Source organism: Hermetia illucens, chromosome 2 (assembly GCF_905115235.1).
Source record: "Hermetia illucens chromosome 2, iHerIll2.2.curated.20191125, whole genome shotgun sequence".
Taxonomy (NCBI): Eukaryota; Metazoa; Arthropoda; class Insecta; order Diptera; family Stratiomyidae; genus Hermetia; species Hermetia illucens.
This window is the reverse complement of record NC_051850.1, coordinates 50,002,100-50,023,396: the sequence shown is the minus strand read 5'-3', so window position 1 is coordinate 50,023,396 and position 21,297 is coordinate 50,002,100. Positions and strand designations below refer to the sequence as shown.

Genomic DNA, 21,297 nt, shown 5'->3' with positions numbered 1-21,297 from the left:
CGGGCTGTTTAGGAACTATTCTAAGAGTACCTCTGCTGAATAGCGCTTGCTGGTCGTCCCTTAACTAAACCTTGTGTTAACATCTTCAGCCGCAATCGCAGAGAGAGTAGAATGCCAACCTTTCAATCTTGTTGCACCGGGTTTGAATTCCAGTTGACGAGCATGATTTTGTCGTTTCGTCTTTGTGCTGGTCTCGTTGTTGTGAACTAATCACCTTCATAGCATTGACAATGAAGCTGAAGCGCAATCTCTTTGAATATAAAAATGGGAGGAAACAAAAAGAGTAACAAAAAGACCGTGTGGGTGCGGATGGAACGCAAATTCCAGATTTATATTACCAAACACCGCAAGAACTTTCCTAATAGCCTATGTTAATTGGGTATTATTGTCAGTGAACAGGTTGTCATATTGTTCAACCAGCTTCAGGAGTAGATAACATGTCAACCTCCTAGATGTATCGTCGCGCAGGTAGTGCATTACTCCGTACTGTATTAACACTACTTTGGGACGGCTGCTTGGAAGTAGAATGCCTCGTTTGCGGGCAGTTGCTTTGGTGTTTCACCGTGGTTTTTACCACGTTTTAACATTCGGAAGTAGGGATGCTTTTCAGCCTTCACAGTCCCAGCATTAAGCAATCTGCTGTTCTTAGTTGCTTTTGAACCATATCAAATGGAAGGCTCTCTATTTATTATAATCAAAGGAAAGATAAATGAATACGCTTAACATGTATTTTCCGATTGATTTCACCAACTCCCATAAATTTCTCTTTGATTCATGCAGTCCTTGTTGCGAGTCCATAATCATGTGAAAAGCAATAACCGCAACGAAGAATCTGAACAAAACCGTGATTCCGCATTAAAAAAATAAAATTTTCGCAGACTGTTCTTTTATCTGTTCTTTTATCTGTTTTAGAGATATTTTATCTTCTTATCGGCGATCCTCATACATGACTCATGAAACTTCAATGGCATTTATGTAGATGGAAGTTTCTCTTTCCTCTTGCTTCCAGAATATGACTTGGGGTAGGCTACGATCAAAATCTTGTTCTCATTTTATTGTTGATGATTCATTATTTTCAAAATTAATATTAAGTTAGATCTACGTACATACATATGTATGGTATTATATAACTGCTATGAAGACTCTCCAGCCATATGGTTTTCGAGTCACTTGATTTGCTAAGGAAAATCAGTATTATCTAATGACTAAACATAGGAGGAGAACCTTGAAGATAAGCACATGATACGGCAAATGGTGACAGAGTTCTTGGAGTGAAACCTGTTCAAAAGAACTCGCATCATTAAGTCTTAATAGCCCAAAAATTATACGGAATGAGTCAATATGAAAGTGAGTCATATTCAATGTGAAAGGTAACATTATCTTCCATCTAAATGAAATAGTAGATTTCGAGAGGATCTCGAGCCGACATAGAAGAAAGGGAGGAGTATCAATGAAAGCAATAATAACGGAGAAATGCTAGTGGACTGGTCGAGAACAACATTTAGAAAGGGCCGATTTGGTATCATTTAGATATAGTAAGCAGTCTACAGACAGTTGGAATGGTATCTTCTATTCTACAGCCACTGGAAGGCTTTTCCTCTGTATTATTCCTGTCTGCCTTATCTAAAGATAGTGTTTTTTCGGCCACTGAGACGACTCCGCGTCGCTCCACATCTAGGATTCAGGTAAAGGTTGGTGTTAATTCTTGACCCCTAATTACACCAGCCACCCTATAATTTCGGACTTCTCTTCTATTTATTTCAGAGGCCGCACTGCAAGCCGTTTCATCACCCAAGCAACCCATCATATCCAGGTTTGCTTATTCTACCTCTTCCAACGACATTTCCGTCTGCATTAGAAACCGGAATGTAAGCGGTCTAAAAATCCAGGTGGCGTAAAATAGTAGGGGAGAAGTGCAGGTTTCTCGGGAAGTTGAAGCGCATTTCGGCAAACCCTGCACAATGGCGCATAGACGTGGTTGACGTGCTATGTCCCATCAAGGGGTGAACAGCCTACATAATGTCGAAATCTATGAGCGATGCCATGACCGTCAGGTTGTGGATAAATTCTGCTCAATAGGTTGCGGCCAGCCCGAAAAGTCTGTAAGGGCAATATCTATGGTAGAAAAAGAAGACCAGGCAGACTCTGCCTGAGATGAAATGATGGCGTAGGCCAGAATGCCAGACAGCTTTTAGGGATATCGAATTGACGTCTGGAGTTCCTTAGTAAGGCAGGCCTCGACCGGATATCGGTTGTTGCGCCGCTGATAATGATGATGAAAGGGTGAAAAGCAACTATATATATGCGTATATTAGAAAAATAATGGAATTTTTTGGTGATATGAATTTTTTTGTAAAGAAGAAACCAATTTGAAGATACTGATCTAGATTAAGCGAGGCAGCTTGTTATATGATACTAAGCCAGAATGCAAAAGGTGGTGGAATGATCTCGGATGAGTTATGGTACTAACCAAAGCGGCAAAATAGGGCTGCTCTAGCACACTAATAGATGGAGATCTCTAATTCGCCGAATTTGACTCCAACAGCCAGTATATGCAAGCTTAATACAAATGGCGCCCAATGTGAGGTACAAGGGCGGTATGTTTCAAAAATATGAAGTCATTTCCTGTTGGATTATCGAATAGAGATGATATTCGTTTTCCAAACTTTATTCGCGTCTATGCTATCCCCTCGGAGACCAATACCCCTAGACTCTATTCGTTTTTCGCCTTATTTGGCTTATACACTTTCTATCCGTCTCTAAAGTAGAGTTTCGTCGTAATTGAAGTCTAGAGTACTTTTTAATAATTTATATTTCAAATTTGAAGGAAAAGAATGCTTGTCCCATTTTTGAGTAAAGAATCTGAATGTGGAGAGGAGAACAGTTGTCTTCTGTAAGAAGAATCTGTAAATAATAAAAATGTCTAAAGACAAATAAGAAATCCTTTCGTTCGATTTCTGTGCTTTCATTCATTCAATATCAGGCATTTATCTTATTTATCGGTATCGAAAACCAGAACGATTAGTGCTGCTGAAAAATACGTTGGTAGCTGACATCTACTGTACCGCTGCTGAGGTGGGGAAAGATTGTCGATAAAGAATAACAATAATAAAGGATCCAGTGGCACGCCAGGATCGGTTGGAAAGGTAAGAGCAAGCCATGAAATGAGGGACATGGGAGCACGAAGAGAGGAGAGTTTGGTTAGAAATATTTTGTGATTTACAGTATCGGAGGCTTTAGTAAAGTCGGTGTAGATAGTATGCACTTCCTGCCGTGAATTTAGACATTTGGCGAAAAGTCGTGTTGCTCTTTCGCTATAAGGTGGCCAAAGTGGGAGGACAACCAGTCGTTGACATACCTTTCTAAGATTTTAGAACAGGAGGATTGGACCAAGATGGCATAGTAATTTTCAGCAGGAGTGCGATCGCCACTTTTGTGATGATGGGATGGGATGATTATAGCCTTTTTCCACAGGTCATGAAAAGGTTTCTCTTTGAGGAGGGCCAGGGAAACCAGTTTTCAGCAGAAGGAGGTATGGTACAACGTCGTATCCAAGGCCGACATTGACGTTAAGCTTACCGATGAGGTACACGACAAGGAGAGGGTAAGGAGGGGAATGGGGGAAAGGAATGGCAGGCTGCATCCATTAGTTGGAGGGAAGAGGAGGGAGGAGAGAGAACATAGACTGAGGAAAAGTAGCGGCAGAGTAAATCATAAAATATTTGGGCGGATTTAGCATAGGAGCATTGGATCGTGGGAGTTGCGAATATGGGACAAGAATGGTTTAAGGTTTCCGCGCTCCAGCGGTTCTTCAACACTACTCATTCCTTTCTGGCCTTAAGAATCAAAGATTTGGCCGACGAACGCAAAGTTTTGAAAAAAACGTTGCCTGCAAGGGTTCTCGAGGACAGGAAGTTTTTCTTTGCAGCGAGTTTTTGACGAAGCTTCTGTGGACAGGGTTGAACCAGATAGGGTGAGAGCACAGGGACTTGGGAGAGGAGGGGTATTAGAGGGAGGAAGATCTGATAAAATGGTATAGAATGTGCTCAGCGTTTGGTCACATGTTAATGGAGAGAGGAGGATTAGGGCTGAGTTCAAACTTTCGAAGTTTGCCTTACGAAAGTTAAACTTAGCAGGCTTGCTAGCGACAAAAGAGTGAAGTCAGATGAGTTCAGCAGTAACCTCGAGAGCAGTATGATGGGCGTCATGCGTTGTGGAATAGCTCGTACGGTCACATAATCGTTGGTGAATGACAAGGAGGAAAGATGGGTTCGGTACGGACAGGGGGCTTAACAGCTATCAGGGCACTACCGTTGGTTGACTTGCTAAGCGCAGCGCAGCCTTTGTCACAACGAAAGACAGGGTAACCTTCAAGGAGCTAGCAATCCAAAATCCTGTCATCCAACCAGGTTGAAGTAATGCAGATGACATGGTGTTGAAAAGCTAAGGCAGATAACTAGAAACTCGACAGCTTGGTTCTTAGACCTCTAACATTTCGGTAATAAATTATGAAAATCATTCAAGTTCGGCGAGGCGGACTGGCAGGCGGGCTGGTAATTTTCTCGAAGCTTGACTTTCTGATAAGGCTTGATGATGGAAGGTAAGGCTAAAAGGAAGATAAGCTAACCTCGACACCAATAGTGGTTTGGGTGGCGAGAAAACGTTCAGCATGGGGCCGCTAGAGCGACAAGAGATCGAATTACGGCTCGTGTTTTCTGCGGTTGAGCAGTCTCGATGAGGCACTGGATTGAACACGCGGAGGCGCTAGTGTAATTGTAGTAAGATGATCATTGGAGCTGACTCTCGGATGGAAGGCGATTACTAGGGATACTTTGGCTTCGAGAGACCATCGGCAGATGTGATCTTTTATAGTTGGACTGTCGCTGATTGTTGCTGATTTGCCAGAGCGTCTTTGGTATAGACCGATGATGTTTTGGGCTTATGGGGCTAGCCGGACATAGTACTCAGCAACGCTATACCTTCATAATGACGGTACTGCGTGATAATCCTTTCTTAATGAATAGGAGAGATAATGCCACGTTGTTCGTCTTCAGGCGTTGATTCGCTGTTCCACACCTTGAGCAGCAGTGGATGATTCGCTTGGTGTAGGTGCTCACATTAATATTAATATTTAATCAATTCGACTTATGGTTTTTAAGTCGATGAATTATAGGTGCTGTTTCTTCCATATTTGGTAGTGGCAGTATTTGTCGGTCGTCTTTAATTGGCGTGACCTCTAGCTGGCCGATATGATAACGTTCGTCAGGTGGTTGTCAAGATCATTTCCGCGTAAACCAGGTACATCCAACAATCGACTCATGTGCGACTGCTAATTGAATAATATACTATGGCAGACGATGAACAGTCTGAATACGGATTCTGTTCCCGCTTGGCTGTTAAAATCTGTAAGTATGATTGTTATGTCATACTTTGGCAGGCTTCGAGGGTCCGCGCTATTGCCTCGTAGAAGGTACCTTTTTCCGACTCTATAGTCTCTTGTGTAGGGGAGTGAACGTTAATGCAGTCTCCTGTGTAGGGGAGTGAACGTTATTTTTTGAAATTTACCTTGCAAGCGCATAATGAACAACCTTTGTTCTCAAAGCCGATAACAGCGGGTTTCATTTTTGTGGCTGACTATTAAATTTACGAGCACATGGTTTACTGGATATCCATTATAATATATGGCGCAGTAGCTGTTCTTAATGAAACCGTTCCCGCTGGGTAGCATTCGGTCTGTATAGGGACCGAGCGTCCCATAAAAAAGTGCGCAAATCCTTCGTCTGTTTTCACTACTGGGTCCGTCGTTTTAAAAACCGTCCAGTCCGCAGCTTCCTTGTTGTGGCTCTGTAACTTCGGTTTCCCGGGTAGGGTTGTCAGTCCTACGGGACCCCAAACATGGAGGACCATTTGGTACAACTTGTCCCGTTTTTAGGCGCGGATGACTCGTTTTCATCATTTTCCGTCTGTAGTTTATGATTAAGACAGAGCTCCCAGTGATCACCACGTGGAGGTGGAGATAAGGGTTGGTAGTAGAGCTATTGGTGCTGATTCAGCAGGCGTTTCATGCTCCATCGTGGGTACCAATCTAGCTTTCGCCCTGGGACGTATACTACCCTTTGACCGCTCTTTATATTGACAAATAAATTTATTGTTGACTGTCTTATTTAATTAATTTAATTTATCTTTCAGATAGAGATAGAGACAATGCATTGGTTATAAGATGAAACTGAGGGTGGGAAAATTATACATTTAGGAGTCCTTCTGAACACCTCACGCGGCAACATAGTTAAGGACAAAAGTAAGGTATTTCAATACATCCTAGGCAAAGACAAAGTGTAAAGCCCATAATCGACAATAGTGGCGTATAACTCTTGTGGTTTGGTATTTATTTAACGACAGGTTTTTAACAATTACGAACGCACGACCACGATAGTGTCGTAGGCGATACGTCCGAAAATATTCTGATGAAATCAGAAATTATCAGTAATTTTTTAAAGACACGTATTCCTACCAAAAACTATTCCGAAACCATATTTGCGGGAATAGAATGTTTCGACAACTACTTTGTCCTAGACGAGATGGTGAATGACACGACGAGCGAATAGAAAATCTGAGAAGATTTCCGTAGTTTAAAGTGGTTTTAGCTGCTTGTTATTTACTCGACTAGGACTTAATAGTTTCTCCAAGTACTCATTTATTTTGTATAACGGTACCTTTACAGGGGTTTCTGCGCCATTCGTAATGTGAATGATAAAATCTCCGCTAACTGACATATGGACGAAATAGAACCTGCCAATATCCGACCAACCACCCACCTGCGTGATTGAAATTATCAAGTACATATATATTATTATCACGTTTATGTAGTTGTCAAGTCCCGATATTGCGTTTGGTTTGAAAACCAGAATGTTTTAAGTAAAACCACTTAACCTTGCATTACACCCACCATTTTTGTTCCATTCAGCTTTCGAAATCTCTCCGGGATTTTAAGAATTTCTGTGACATATTTTTTTCCAATTTTATACGAAAATTAAGTTGATTATACATTAAATGCATCAATACAAGCCAACGTAAATAAATATACAATCCATAATATATTAATATTGGATTATCACTCTATCGAGCCCAATCTGAAAGTAGGTTTAACTTGGTGGGGGGTCGAAATCGATTACGACCATCCATTGTCCAATAAACTACATAGAAATCAATTTTGACCAGTTTTTATATAATATTTTCGTGCGCAGCATGAATGACTTACGAAATACGTTGTTTGAGAAATTTTTGCAGAATAAATACTCAACGTAAGTGATGGTTTTACGTAAGCATTGTGACATTCGCTGATAACTCTTCTCCATATTTTTGTTTAATTTTACCTTTCAGTGAATGTTTCATTCTCTTCCGGAAAGTAAAAAACTATTAAATATTAAATTTTATAATTACATTATAAATAAAATCGAAATTTTCTGGTTTTTTGGTGTTATGTTTATTGTATACATGGATATATTTTTGAAAATATTAAGACTCATTTCCGGGATTGGCTTACTTTTGATAGGATGACTTTAACATCATTTCTTCAGATGAACAGGTGAAAAGGCGCATTTTGTACATAAAAGTATATAAATGTTTGTATTGGGGTTAGTTTTTTGTACATTTTCATGAATCAAAGCATCAAAATTCACCTGGCCATTATAAAAAAGAGAAGAAAAATATCTAAACTAAAAAGTATTAATAGGTTATTATCGTTAGATTTATCATTAGTTTCAGAGGTAGAATTAGAGGGTTTAAATGCTGGGAGAAATTGGAATAGAGCGGATCATTAAAAATAATTAGTACAACTATTTATTGTATTTAAAATTCTAGGAATCTGCTTGCTTTACGGCTCTAAAAAGCTTTCGGAGGATTTTCTTCCTAAAGGTAGTTTCTCCTATTGATTTATTCCTCAATATAACTGTTTCCAGGCTTTTTTTTTACTTTAAAAATATGAAACGTTGTGCCAGCAAAATCAGGTACGGGTACCTTACGTGAGTGCATGTGTTAGGGGGGGGGGGAGAGGCAAAGCCTCTGAACACTCAGATCCTAGTGGTCCAGTGTACCTGATTCCCCCATCCAACGGAATATCGCGATTCTTTTACGTATCGCAAGCAAGAAGACTATATACAGGAGATTCAACTCAAGGCACATTCTTTAAAATCTTATGGAGGCGAAAAAATCTTGCACACGTTGGACCGCGACGGGAGTTGTGCACATGAGGGCTGGCGTTAGCGTCGTGTATATGATGCAGTGCATTGGTGCACATTGCATAGCTTTTTATGGCTACCCACATTCCAGCGGGAACAAAAGGCAAAGCTTCCTTAAAGATTCATTTCGGATCAATGGTAGTGGATCTTAATAGCATCATTGAGCGAATAATGCCGCTGAATTCCTCTATGGGAAACGGCAATAGATCCATGTTCAATCTTTCCACATACAAGAAAACCATCTAGGCGAGTTCGACACGCCGACATACTAATACCACCTACCTACCTCGTCTCTATCTAAAAGGTGTACAATGAGATTTCGTGGCTCTTTATTCTTCCTATGTGTAGTATTCTTGATCGCAAGATTTCCGTTAGCGGATCTGATGCTACTCGCTATAGCTGGAGTGCATCTGTACCAAAAATCGGACGCCTGGTGCATTAATAGACACAGAAAATATTCTGTCTATCTTGGTTCCTCATTACAGGATGGACACGTATCATCTTGGATAATCCCTATTCTAAACACAGAGAATTATAGCCAGTCAGAATACCCCCACTCACTGTAGTCTTGATAATAACAGTAGGATTTCCGCTAAAGTTTCCAGTATAACATCCTGTGCTGTGATCCATATTACTATCTTTATATTTCTAGGATGATGTGGGGTAGGGCATTTGCGGGCAATGTAGTACTATTAACTTAATTGTAGTTAATGGTGTGAGGTATAGCTAAGTGGAGGAGGAAGAGTATGCAGCACTGATCGCTAGAATGCTGTCAAATGTAGGTGGTCCATGGCCGAGCTGTCGCCTCCTCATTTCAAGTGTAGCCAGTTCGAATCTAGCACATATCTATATCCCCAGTGCGGGCAGATACACTGGAAGAATATGGAAGAAAAATTGGAGCTACATATCATGGAAGCGCATTTTGAACATATTGCGCTTACCGGGCAATGATCGATGAAGGGGTTTGCTGTAGCTGTAGCAGGGATGATCTCAATTGGTATTCTGGCGAATGAAGGACAAGACCGTGTGTTGTCGGGGGATCTTCTGACCACCGGGGGCAGTTCGCAAGGAGTGATCGTTGGGTGGCAGGAGATGTGGAAAAAGCTAAAAAAGGCCGCTGGACCAACAGAATAATACCAGATACTTTGAGATGAATTGATCGAAGTAGGTTTCGATGCAAACCAGCTTTTGAGTTATCAAGCAATACCTCTATCTATTTGAGTATGATTATTCACGAAAAGGTCAATTGGAGGAAGGAACGAGAGAAGAACACAAACATGAGCACCAGCGCGAGATAAATTTTGATCCTATCAGGTGACGTAATATCATATGGCAGTCCACGCGGAGAATGGGAGGTGAAGGAGGTGGTTTTGGATGTGTAAGAGTCCTAGATAACCATCGGGTAGGAGCCAACGGTAGCGTTTTGTGCCATGCATGAGGGAGCATGATGATTAATTATTAACACACAACCTATCAGTCCATCAATGGCTGTTTTAAATACGTTTTCTTTAATCAGAGGGAAACTTTAACCACAAATGAGGGTGGAGTGAAGGTTACATTTTATCTGCCATGTGAACATAACACATCTAACATCGGTATATAGAAGCGAGTGCAGGCAGATCGCATATGGTAAACTTGTGAAAGTTCCTAGTCGACATCAGAGAGATGTACTGCGAGAAAAGGCGAAGGTCCTTGGAAATGAGTTTGTGGCAACATCCAGATAAATTGGGACGCGAGGAAACGGAACTTTTAGCCGAGGGTGTTGAAAAGCTGGCAACTCAAATAAGACCCATACAGGACGCAGTAGATTCTTTGCTTAGTGCTAATTTTTCTTCATATATAGTATGGGACCATACCTGCGCCAAAAACATAAAGGTTGGTGAAATCAATGTGAAGCAAGCCAAAATCTTTTCATTTGTACTGGAAGTAAGGTTGGTAAATTTGCAGACCTGCCCTCATGTTATTCTGATAACGCATAATGAGTTCGGTCTACAAAAATTTGTGTACCTTCTACGTATGATGAATGATCCACAATATCGAGAGCCTGTATCCTTACATCAAAGTTGTTAGAAACAAACATGCGAGATAATTCTGTATCCAGAACCAAGCTGAGGTCGTTTTACAATATTAGGTTAATGGAAAAAGTAGGAGTCGAGCTTATGCCAACAGGATCGGAAGAAAAGCAGCCACATCTACTAAATAAGATCGTAAAAACATACTAAATTTTATAGAAAAAGAAATATCTACAGATGAAGAATTGGCGATCCCGGATGCGAAGATTAATATTTAAGATACGATAACAGACGTCAAGGAAGTCATAAGGTGTCTGGAAAGAATGGTCAAGGCAATATTAGGTCCATGACTAAAAACATAATCAAGCGACGCAATAAATGGTAATTAAAGGAAATCAACATTATTGACGGTAAGCAGGAAAAACAGCTCCCAAGTGCTTGAGAAGCAGAAAGTTGTATCCTTGACGTTCTACGAAATTCTTGTTTCGTTCGCACTTTTCTTGAGTTCAATAGTTCCTACTTAGCCTAGATAGGCGCTCAACAAACAGCGTGCCTTGATCAAGTAACAGAGGGAAAATCGACAGTACACAAAGTTAGCAACATTATGTATGAGTGACAATTAATTTATATTCAAATCAATCATTTCTACAAAAACACAACATTTACCATTGAATCTGAACCAATAGGAGAAATACCATTCTTGGATATCAAAATCATTTGAAACGGGGAAAACCTCGAATTTGATATCTTCAGAAAACCTAGCACAAAATCTTAACCATCCTCTTAACAAGATTTAGATATAATAAAGAACTGGCTTAATAATTGGTACAGTATATGTACTAACAAGTATTGTTAGCACTGATGAAGGGAACAAGTGGTTCCTGAAATATCGGTTTTGGCAAGACCAACAAATTAACACTAGCAAATAGAAAAAGCAAGTTTTTATTATTTCAAATAATTTAGTCGCTAGAAATGCCGCCTAATTACACTCAGATTACCGAGAAATCCGTTGTGGGTTTACGGAAAGTCTATGGCAGTACTTGACGGCCACAACAATTGTACCAGTGGAGACAACGCAGATGCTGTTGGCGGTTGGAAAAGTTCGGGTTGGATGGGTTGTCTGCCGTTTAAAAGAACAAACTTTATTAAAGAGGTGCTTTAAATGCTTCATGTACAATGTACTGCAAGTCCGGTAGCCAGTGGCTTTGTGTTGGCGAACATAAGTAGTGTATATGTTTACAGCTGCTACGTCCCATTAAGTTTGACACTGTCTGAATTCAAGCATGTGATGCCTCCATGTCTAAGAGGTGCTCATTAGAAGACCAAACTACCGGTGAAATGGTGAACTGGCCAGTCTTCTTTCAGTCTGCCACAGAGCCAGAACAGCGATTCATAAAGCGGTGGTTAGAGTAACTTGGAGGCAAAATCAGTGAGTTTATAAGGCAGCCCGCAAAACCCTCAAACTCGCCATCCAGCCAAGCAAGAGGAAATGCTCTAAGGAGCTTTGCTCAGAAGCGGAAGTAAACTCATGGGGGAGTGCTCATAGAATCGTGATGGTACGATTCAGAGGCCGTTCATCTCCGCAGTTCATGTGTCCTACCCTCTTGCTGAAAATCATCCACGGGTTATTTCCGCAGCAAGAAAAGAGCACCGCCACATTCCAATGTGACGGAGATCTGTGGTAGAATACGAGACAATAAAGCGCCGGGCCTGGACAGAGTACCGAATAAGGCTCTTAAGCTTGTCGTGAAATCCAGAACGGACATTTTCGCTGAGTTGTTCGAAGCGTGCATGTCCGAGGGGATATTTCCAGTGGCATAAAAGCGGCAGAAGTTGGTATCGATAGTTAATATTTAGTTAGTTATAGTTATTTAACTGAAAGGAGGCTCTGGTATGACACTGATGATGGGCCCCAGGAGTACGTTGTTTCCGCGGGTGTCCCGCGGGGCTCCACAATGTTTTCACTACTGTGGAGCATTATATACAACAATGCACTTAATCTTCCCTATTCGGGGGAAGCTACGGCGGTGGGTTACACTGACGACATAGCGCTGATTGTTGTCGCAAAGCACCTCGAAGATACTGAGTTATACTCAGATGGGGCAATGGTTATAGAGCTCTGGTCTGACACTTGCGGAGGGAAAACAGAAGCGATTCACAACACTAAGTGCCGGAAGAGAAATTACGCCTGTATTAGAATCGGAAATATTATTATCATTTCCAAGCCGACCGTCAAATACCTGGGGGTGGTAATAGACATGAAGTTCAGTTATAAGCAACGCGTACAGTATGTTTGCGACTAATCATCTACTGCGAGTATGGCTCTGGCAAGAATGATGCCGAACGTGGGAGGGCCACGGTATTCCTCTACACCTCTTGCTTATAGCTTGGGTGGTGACCTCAATCATGCTCTAGGCGACCCCAGTTTGGAGGGAGGCGTTGCAGATGTCAGCTAACGCTAACAAACTGAGTGCAGTCTACAGGAGGACAGCCCTGAGGGTATGCTCTGCCTTCAGGACTATCTCATGTGACGCAGCATTCGAAATTTCTGGAATGATGCCTACTGATATCTTGACAGATGAGATGGCGAATATATACAATGCGAAGACGAAGAACGCTGAGTTTCTCACGAGGCACGGAGAATATCGCCACCCGACTGTTCAAATTGCGATGGAATCCCAGAGGATTCAGAGTATGTATTGCCCGACATTTGTGGAAGAAAGGAGGAATCTAAAAGAGGCTCTAGGAGAGGTACTGGTACCAGAAAATCTGGTGCCGACACTGGTAGCAGTGGTGTTTTACACAAAACCTTAAAAAGGATGCCGATAGGCAACCATTGAAAAACTCTCGACTTTTTTTGTTATATAGGTAAGACCGCATGTAGGAGGAGAATCATATAGGTGCGACTGAAGTTTGGAAATGAACAGGAAGTGGACAATGGGGTAATCAACATAAACTGTATGGACATATTTTTTGAATTGAAAGACTGTTGACAATCGAACGACGGCGTTGAGCTCATGCTACACTTGAATAGTAAGATATCCGAAGTTAGCTGAGAGGAAAGAAGCTGAAGAGACCCCAGTGGAAAACTGATTATGAGGAAACCCACAAGTTGATTGAGGAGAGTTAAACATCGGATCATGCTCGTTAGCTTAACCAAACTGCCAAAATTTTACTCGAGATCTATGTTTCGCTCGAAGAACATTGCCAATTTCTGTGGTGAAGCAGGCAAGGAGCAAAACAGGGAAAGAGATTATTCAGAATATCACCAAAGGCAAAATAGCCTTGTTGCACGGTAGATTCCGCAGGATAAATCCCAATCAATAGTTTAAAGAACTGGAGAATTTAGACGCCTTTCGGTGTGTTTATACGTAGTTTGAAAGGGTCGTAACTTCAAGGGAGGGGATGGTGCGACACGAAATGACATGAGTCGATTGTTAGGAAAGTTGGGTAAAATTAAACTCACGGTACGATTGATGTTATTACATTGAACAATGAACTGAGAAGTGTTGTGTTCATGAATACACATGGTTAGAATTAAATTTGAGGGTGCCATTCGACTGCAGAAAGATTGAAATCACCTCAAGGGATGAAAGTCAAGTTAAAATATTTTATGAAGAGGATATTCAAAAATGCATCGAAAAACTCTTTTTAAGAGGCAAGAAGAAAAGAAGTAGAACCATGCTATTTTGAAGAGAATGCTATTCGGTGTTTTTTTGTTGGTTGATCGATCGCAGGGCAGAGACGATTTCATCAGACATTGCCTCGCGTCTTCCTCCTGCGGTGCACTGTGATCGAAACCGGCTACGGATATAGTTTGTTGTGTTTAAGTTATGATACAAAATGTTTAACCAACAGATTTGATTATCATTCATATTTATATTTATATTAAAATGGATTGCTCGCGGGAAGCACATCGTCATTTGTGGTAATCTGGAGAGATATTATGTTATGTAAAAATTTCAGCCGATCGGTTCAGCAGAATTTAGTTTTGCTCCTCACCAGTTTAAAAAATATGGTTTTGAGAAAACGTATTCAAAGTTTTCGTTTTGTATGCACGTCGATATGTCGATTACTGTTGTGGTAATTAATGTTTCAGAATTTCGGTCTAAAATTTCTACTAGACTCCCCACATATTCTACTTTCTAAATATAAATAAAAGAAAAAATCGATTCCGCAAACCTCCATTTAGGAAAACCCCCCTTAAAGTTGACAGGTGATACTAAACCTCATAATTGTTAATCTCATTGAATATTCAACTTTCTACATGTATAATATCCAATTCGTGCAAGAATGAATCATCAGAAAGAATTTACAATTAAGATGATTCGTTAATTCTTTCTCTGAATACCAAAATAACCACCTGTACCTTTTCCATCACTTCCTGCTCCTTTTCAGGAACTTTTTTTAGTGCAAAATTTGCATACATGCTAGTGAGCATATACGCGTTATATACTATCCAAGAAAGGGTTCCCCGTGTTCGCGTACTCATCAGACATTCATACATATAAGGAAAAACGTAGTCATTCTGCGTAATAACTTGAGTATTTTCTTCTTTCTCCAAATTTGGTAGTCAGCATCAATAAAAGGTATGTCCGCATTTTTTCGCAAATTTATTATAGTTGTATACAATCAAATCAAGATCTTGTGTTTTTATTGTTTTTTTTTTGTTTTTAAGATATAATGTACATATGTATATAGCTATATGAGATGTGTAGAAAAATTTATAGTTTATATCTTGTTTTCTTCGGTTTTTTTTCTCCAATTCGGTGTAAGCATCTCCCCAACATCTCGCGTTCTATGTAGTTCTATACCGATTGACGTTATAATCTTGATAGTTTCCGTTGTTGTTGTTCTTAATATTATGATGGTTGTTGTTGTTTCACCTCTTTTGCCGGCCGGCCTTAAAACTGCATACACAACTAACTTAACAAACATATTCTATACAAGAAAAATTTTTAACCGGTTTTTCACAATGTTGTTTTTCAGTTATTGATGGCATTTTTTTATTTCATCTGCATACATATACACACTAGCATGGAAGGTTATATATGCCAATCTGTATCTTTAATGTATCTAAACATCTCCTAGTAGCTAAGCAGTGGTTCATGTTTTAGTTAGTTGTTGTTGTTGTTTTTATCACTGTTCCGGTTACTGCCGCCACTATTATTTTCTTGTTATACTAAAACAGCTAAAAAGATACGAGCGACGATGACGTAGTTATTGTTGATCATCATCTTCATCGTCAACATTGTTGAGAGACGAAAACGTCGACGAGTCGTATCAAACGTGATCTTTATTTTCGAGGAGAAAAAAAATAAATAAAAAAATTGTGAGCAGATTTCCATTTAAGTTCGTGTAGATTGAAGAAGTATTTTAGTTTGAAACGCGATCGTGATCTGATCATATCAAGTAAAAAGAAGCTTTTGTAAGGAAGTGTGTTACGAGTAGAGAAAAAAGACTTGAATAGAAGTCCATCGTCGATTAAAAAGAAAGTTCTTAATAAAGTGATAAATTTTGGAAATAGTACCAAGACAGTACTTGAATTTAATAAGAAGAAATCTAAAAGAGTTTACGTATCTTTTGTAAGAGTTGTAATAAAATACATATAAAAATGGCATTCAATAAATATTACTTGGTTTCTGTGATCGTTATTGTATTCTGTGCAGTGTGGTGTAATGCAGCCACTTATTCAGAGCCAGCTGCTGTTAATCCTGGTAAGTGATATTTTTATCAAAGTTGTTGTTTCTTTAAAGTGCATCGAACTCCAATCTGTTTTAAATTTTCAAAAATCAGAAAAACAAATCATAAATTTTATTTTATTTGAATTGCCTGAAGAGAAATTTTTTGTATCATATTAGCATTAAGGTTACGAAAACGATATGCATAATTTTCGAAAGCAAAATATTCAAAATTCAGGCATAAATATAAATCTTGTCAATCTTCAACACTCTTAAAAGTGGCCTATTTTTCAAATGTAAATATGCAAATTTTTAAAGATATTTATTTCAAGCATAAAATCTGGAATGTTACACTTTATTTGAATTTTAGGTTATAAAATAATTTTCATAAGTAAATAAATTATCAAATTTCGGAATGAGTAACATGGAAGAGAGAAGAGTTGTGACAATTAATTCTTTAAGTTTGTATTCCTTTAACGTAAATCAAAACTTGTATGTGTATACTAAACTACATAAACTTTAATATAAACGTTAAAACTGTTAAATAGCAGTATGAAATACTATTGAAAATAAAGTGATTTTAATAGTGCTCAGCTCGAAATATGATGATCACATTACCGCACTTTAACTTTGAGATAATGACAAAGAAAAAAACTACTTCCCTGAAGTTAATTCTAAGCTTCCTTCGCGTGATTCGTTTTATTCAGCACTAAAGTGCCTGTAATTGTAGTAAAAATGCGATAAAAAGTGGAAGTGAAATGGAACTTATTCATGACCAGTTAAATCCAGGCATTGCGTTGCTAACTATTTAGTTTTTGAGATAATTATCAATTTTCGTGGAGACCATATTTGAAAAGGTCTTTGAATTTTATTGACCGTTTTAAAACGGCCTTCTCGTAATTAATTAACAAGAATTGTGAATAGGAATGAGATATACACTGGGGAGTCCGTATTGAATGTTCGATCAATGATCTCATCGTTGCTGGAGATTGACCTTAAGCTCAAGCGCCATTGCGTCGCCATCAATACTTTCATCATTATACGAAAAATTTACGTTAGCAAATAATCTTTGATTAAATATTTAAATTAGTAAATTCCAATTGGTGAGAATTCTTTCAAATAATACTTCGGAAGGTTTGAGGTCATTCGAGAATGAGTATTTTATGTTTGTTTTCAATGGTCCAAAGAGCATCGACTGCCTTCTTCGGAGTGAATGTCATCCGGTCCATTTCTTTTTTATATTTCTTGTCTTATTATAATTCTATTCCTCCATGTCCATTATATATGTATCTTCTCGCCTCAAAATCGCAAGCTAGTCTGAATATTTAATGTGATTGTTGCATTAGAAGATCCCCTTTGCGACTGAGTGCCATTGAACTAATTTATGTGGGATTTTTCGGGAACGTGATCATCATATTAAAGAAGTATAACAACGTAAGTGGTTTCTCCAATGATCGTTTCAAATTTTTTTTTCTTTGCGGATCGGATTATACGAGTACTAGTGGAATTGTAAAGATATTATGTTGTTATCTTGTTTTGCTTTTTAGCATTTCTTTCGCAGTAATTATAGTTGAGGTTTTCCCTGAATTAATAGCATTAAATTTGTTCCTGAAAATTGTTCGAAAATAAAAACAGTGAATTGTTACTCGGCCGGATCTCGATAAATGAAATTCCTTATTCGGTATTTTTTGTATATTTCACTTGACTTGTTTCTACAAAACATAAAATTACCATTAGTGTCTCATACATATTAAACAGTTTTTATATCGTTAGCTGCTCGCTCTCTTGGGCACATTAAATTAATTTCCTACCAATTTACCTCAATTCAACAGATAAGACGAAAAATATTTGTAATTAAAATTTTTATTAAGATTCCCTGACTTTTGACTAATCTAAACTTTTATGTTAATTATTTCTTTTGAATTTAATGAGAATTTCCAGTAATTTATATGGTTTCATGCTTGAAAGATACCTCAGTTAGAATCGTTTCCGGAAACTTTGAAAAATTGTAGAAAAAAAATCAAGGTCTTTGGCATTGAAGTGATAATTCTTCCTAATCAATTTTTTTTCACGAAACATGTTTTAATAATGTTTATTTCGATTATTTTGTTTGTTGACTTGAGACTATAGTTTTTAATAAATTTATTGCAATGGCTTATATACGTAGGTGGTGTCTAGAAATCTGGCGCCATTTATTGATATATTATGGAGAGTTGTCGCCAATTGTGAAAAGATGAAACAGCTAAATTTTTTTCTGGATTTATTTTTAGCTTCTCCAAAAAATTTCAAAATAAGAATTGAAGAAATTTATTAAATGAGTAGACGCAATAATTTGTGATATTTATTGAGCAAAATGATCTCTTTTGATTATAACCCTGTAAGCGGAAATAAATATTTGATGATTGCATACAATTTGGAAAAATACTTTACATTGAACCATGCCTTTAAAAATACATGATTTATAATCAAACCCAATTTTTAATAAAACTACACACAGTTACTTATCAACCATGTGCTCAACCCAAACACAATAAATGCTTTTTTGCTTGAACGAGAATAAATAGCCAGACAATATTCCAGTGAAATCTAGTTTTCATCATAAACATAAAATGATATATCCGGTTTTTTATCATCTTACAATCTGGTTTCTATCCAGTAGTTTGGAATTCATTGACGTCCTTTTGACGTCATAACATTTTTTTCTTGTCGCTGAAATCGTATTAATTGAATTTTAAAATTATGATGGGTAGCGGAAATTTTTTTAAACTTGATTGGTTTCGTTTTATGCCTAGTATTGGTTTATTTTGAAGTTCAAGGTTGAACTTTTTTAAATGAGAGGAAAAAAATTGTTTGTTGGAACCTTTTTCGACCGGTTTGGATTTGAGTTTTTGACTATTCGTGAACTTTGAAAGATGTACAATCTCAGAAGGGAAACAATTCAATAATTTTTCTAATTATTTTATTTATTTGCTTCTATTAAGGATGCAACTAAGCTTTATAGTTGAATGATCGCTTACCATTTGCAAAAATTGAAAACGTAGCAACTAAGATATTTATTGTAATAAAAATAGTTTTGCACCTACCTACCGTGAATCCTTATCAAAAAACTTCACTGAAAACCATTAGTTTCATTCTTTTTCAAGATTTTTTCATGCCTTTAATGTTATTTGACATCAACAATTAAATTCCAATGCATATTAATCATCCATCTTATAACAAAATAATCAAGAATGTATTTTTAGATCAACAGATTTGGTCAGTGTTAATAAATCGCTTTTTTATAGTTTTAAATTAAATTTTCACCCATTGTTTTGCTTTTAATAACGGGTATGTTATTCGGTTGTAAATATTCGTATTTTCCATTTTTCTTACTTATTCTCAAGTACGGTTGAACTGGTTTTTTGACTAGGGTGACCTTTTTTTGTCACTTCCAATAAACTGCGCATATGTTTCCAATAAATAAAAGACGCGATCTGGTTGCATTTTGAGAGTAGTTTAAGCATTAGTTGAAGAAACATTTTTATACAGATTGGAGTTTACTTTCAAATATATTCAAGTATTATTGATATTTTCATTTCAAATTAAAGCTAATTTTCATATTTTTCTTTCTCCTTTACAGCCCACCCTGGTAAATGCTTTGACAAAATTACCAATCGTCCAATGCTTCCTGGCAAGGAATATAAACCAAAAGGAATTTGTGCTGCTATGACATGTGATATTGATGCTAAACAAATCAACATTGAAACGTAAGTTATAAATTTATATTGGCATAGAAACAATTGATTTTAACAAACTTCTATTAATTACAGTTGCCCAGACATTGAAGCTCCTGGCTGTGTACAACTTCCAGCCGACCCACGCCTTTCATTCCCCAAGTGCTGCCCACAATTTGTGTGTAAAGATGAAAATGGCAATGAAGTAACATTGGACATGACAGATTAGATGATTTACAAGAAAGAGCTGTATCTATAAGTCAAAACGACTCCACTAAAGGCTAAGTTTATTCATCATATCACAACATAAAACTCTATCTTCTACCTCTCACATACGCGCATTTATATCATGCATTCGCAAGCATTTGAAATTTTCTATATAATAAATTATTTTAACGGTTCCCTTATATTGCTGGGATTATCGATTTTTATTTTGTATAGTGTATTCAAGGATATACTATCATTACTGTAATATTATTTATAATATAATAATATCAAAAACAATGAACACATGTGTGTTTTCGGTCGATGTAATTGTCATTTTTGGGTATTTTAAATTAAAAAGCAAAATTGATTAAAAATTAAAAAAATATTTGAATGTCAAAGCAAGGTCATTCAGTAGTCAATTGTGCAAAACCGTATTTCAACCAAATATACATCACCATTGTATATTTAGCTGTGATTGAAAAGAATGTTCTTTTCGGAGATATGAGTGCAGACAAATTGACTATGGGTTACCTTTGCTAATTATAGAACCATTTCGAATATGTCTATTTACTTTTTATTATAAAAGTAAATTTCATGAAATGAATATAAAAAAAAAACAAAAATATAAAAAAATATCAACATAAATTCGAGAAAATTATGTAAATCATTTTCCTAAATTATTATTCATTTGCATTCCTGATTACAGTTTGTTTTTTGAGCAAAAAATTTAAAACTTTTTCAAATTAAATTCAACAATTCTAAAGAAACTATAGATAAATAACAAAAAAAAAGAGCTAAATAACTGCAATTGCAATATTTTTGGTTGGCTATAAAATGCTTCTCTATTTCATCACTAAAACATGTTCTGAAACATTTTTATTATTAATAATTTAAATATGAGATGTATGCGATATTTGCAATGATACCAAATTATGCTAATTATTTAATGGAAAGAAAGTGCAGAAATAATATTTAGTAAAATATTATTCTGATTTTAGATAATGTGTATATTTAATTTCTTATTCTTAAGCATAATTTATATATTTCATTTGAAAAAAGTTGAAAATGAAAAATACATATGAAACATTATTATTGAAATTTGAGTGTTTTCAATCACTTTTGGTATGGTTTATAATTTGGATAGGGAAAAAAACTTCGGGTTGAAAATGAACTTGACACTTAGAGGTATGTAATTTAAATTCGATAGTCTCATTTTATATCAGATTTAAAGTAAGTGATTATTGGCAGATAAATGAATAAATAACCCAGTCTATCGTGAAAAATGGTTATTGAAAGCTATGATTTTAAAGTTGAACATTATGATTTCAACATGTGCTGATAATGTGGGACTTCTCTGAAGTAAGAGAAATCGATGTCGAAAGATAATGTTATTTCCATTGTAGTTACTTCTAGGCTGAAATTCTTTGCCCTCCTCCTCTGTCTCTTC

At 37.3% G+C, this 21,297-nt stretch overlaps 1 protein-coding gene across 1 annotated transcript; it reads left to right on the top strand.

Annotated features, from left to right (window-relative positions):
- Positions 1–15,619: 15,619 nt before the first annotated feature.
- LOC119648306 lies at positions 15,620–20,873 on the top strand. The gene is made up of 3 exons (XM_038049972.1): positions 15,620–15,966; positions 19,550–19,676; positions 19,740–20,873. The coding sequence occupies exons 1-3, from the start codon at positions 15,864–15,866 to the stop codon at positions 19,870–19,872; spliced, it is 363 nt and encodes a 120-aa protein (XP_037905900.1). The 5' UTR covers positions 15,620–15,863; the 3' UTR covers positions 19,873–20,873.
- Positions 20,874–21,297: the final 424 nt, after the last annotated feature.

Bases quoted from the DNA above. Each gene is read 5' to 3' on its own strand.
- LOC119648306 (XM_038049972.1), top strand. From the start codon at position 15,864: ATGGCATTCAATAAATATTACTTGGTTTCTGTGATCGTTATTGTATTC. The intron at 15,967-19,549 runs GTAAGTGATATT...TCTCCTTTACAG, and splicing joins GCCAGCTGCTGTTAATCCTG to CCCACCCTGGTAAATGCTTT. The intron at 19,677-19,739 runs GTAAGTTATAAA...TATTAATTACAG, and splicing joins AAACAAATCAACATTGAAAC to TTGCCCAGACATTGAAGCTC.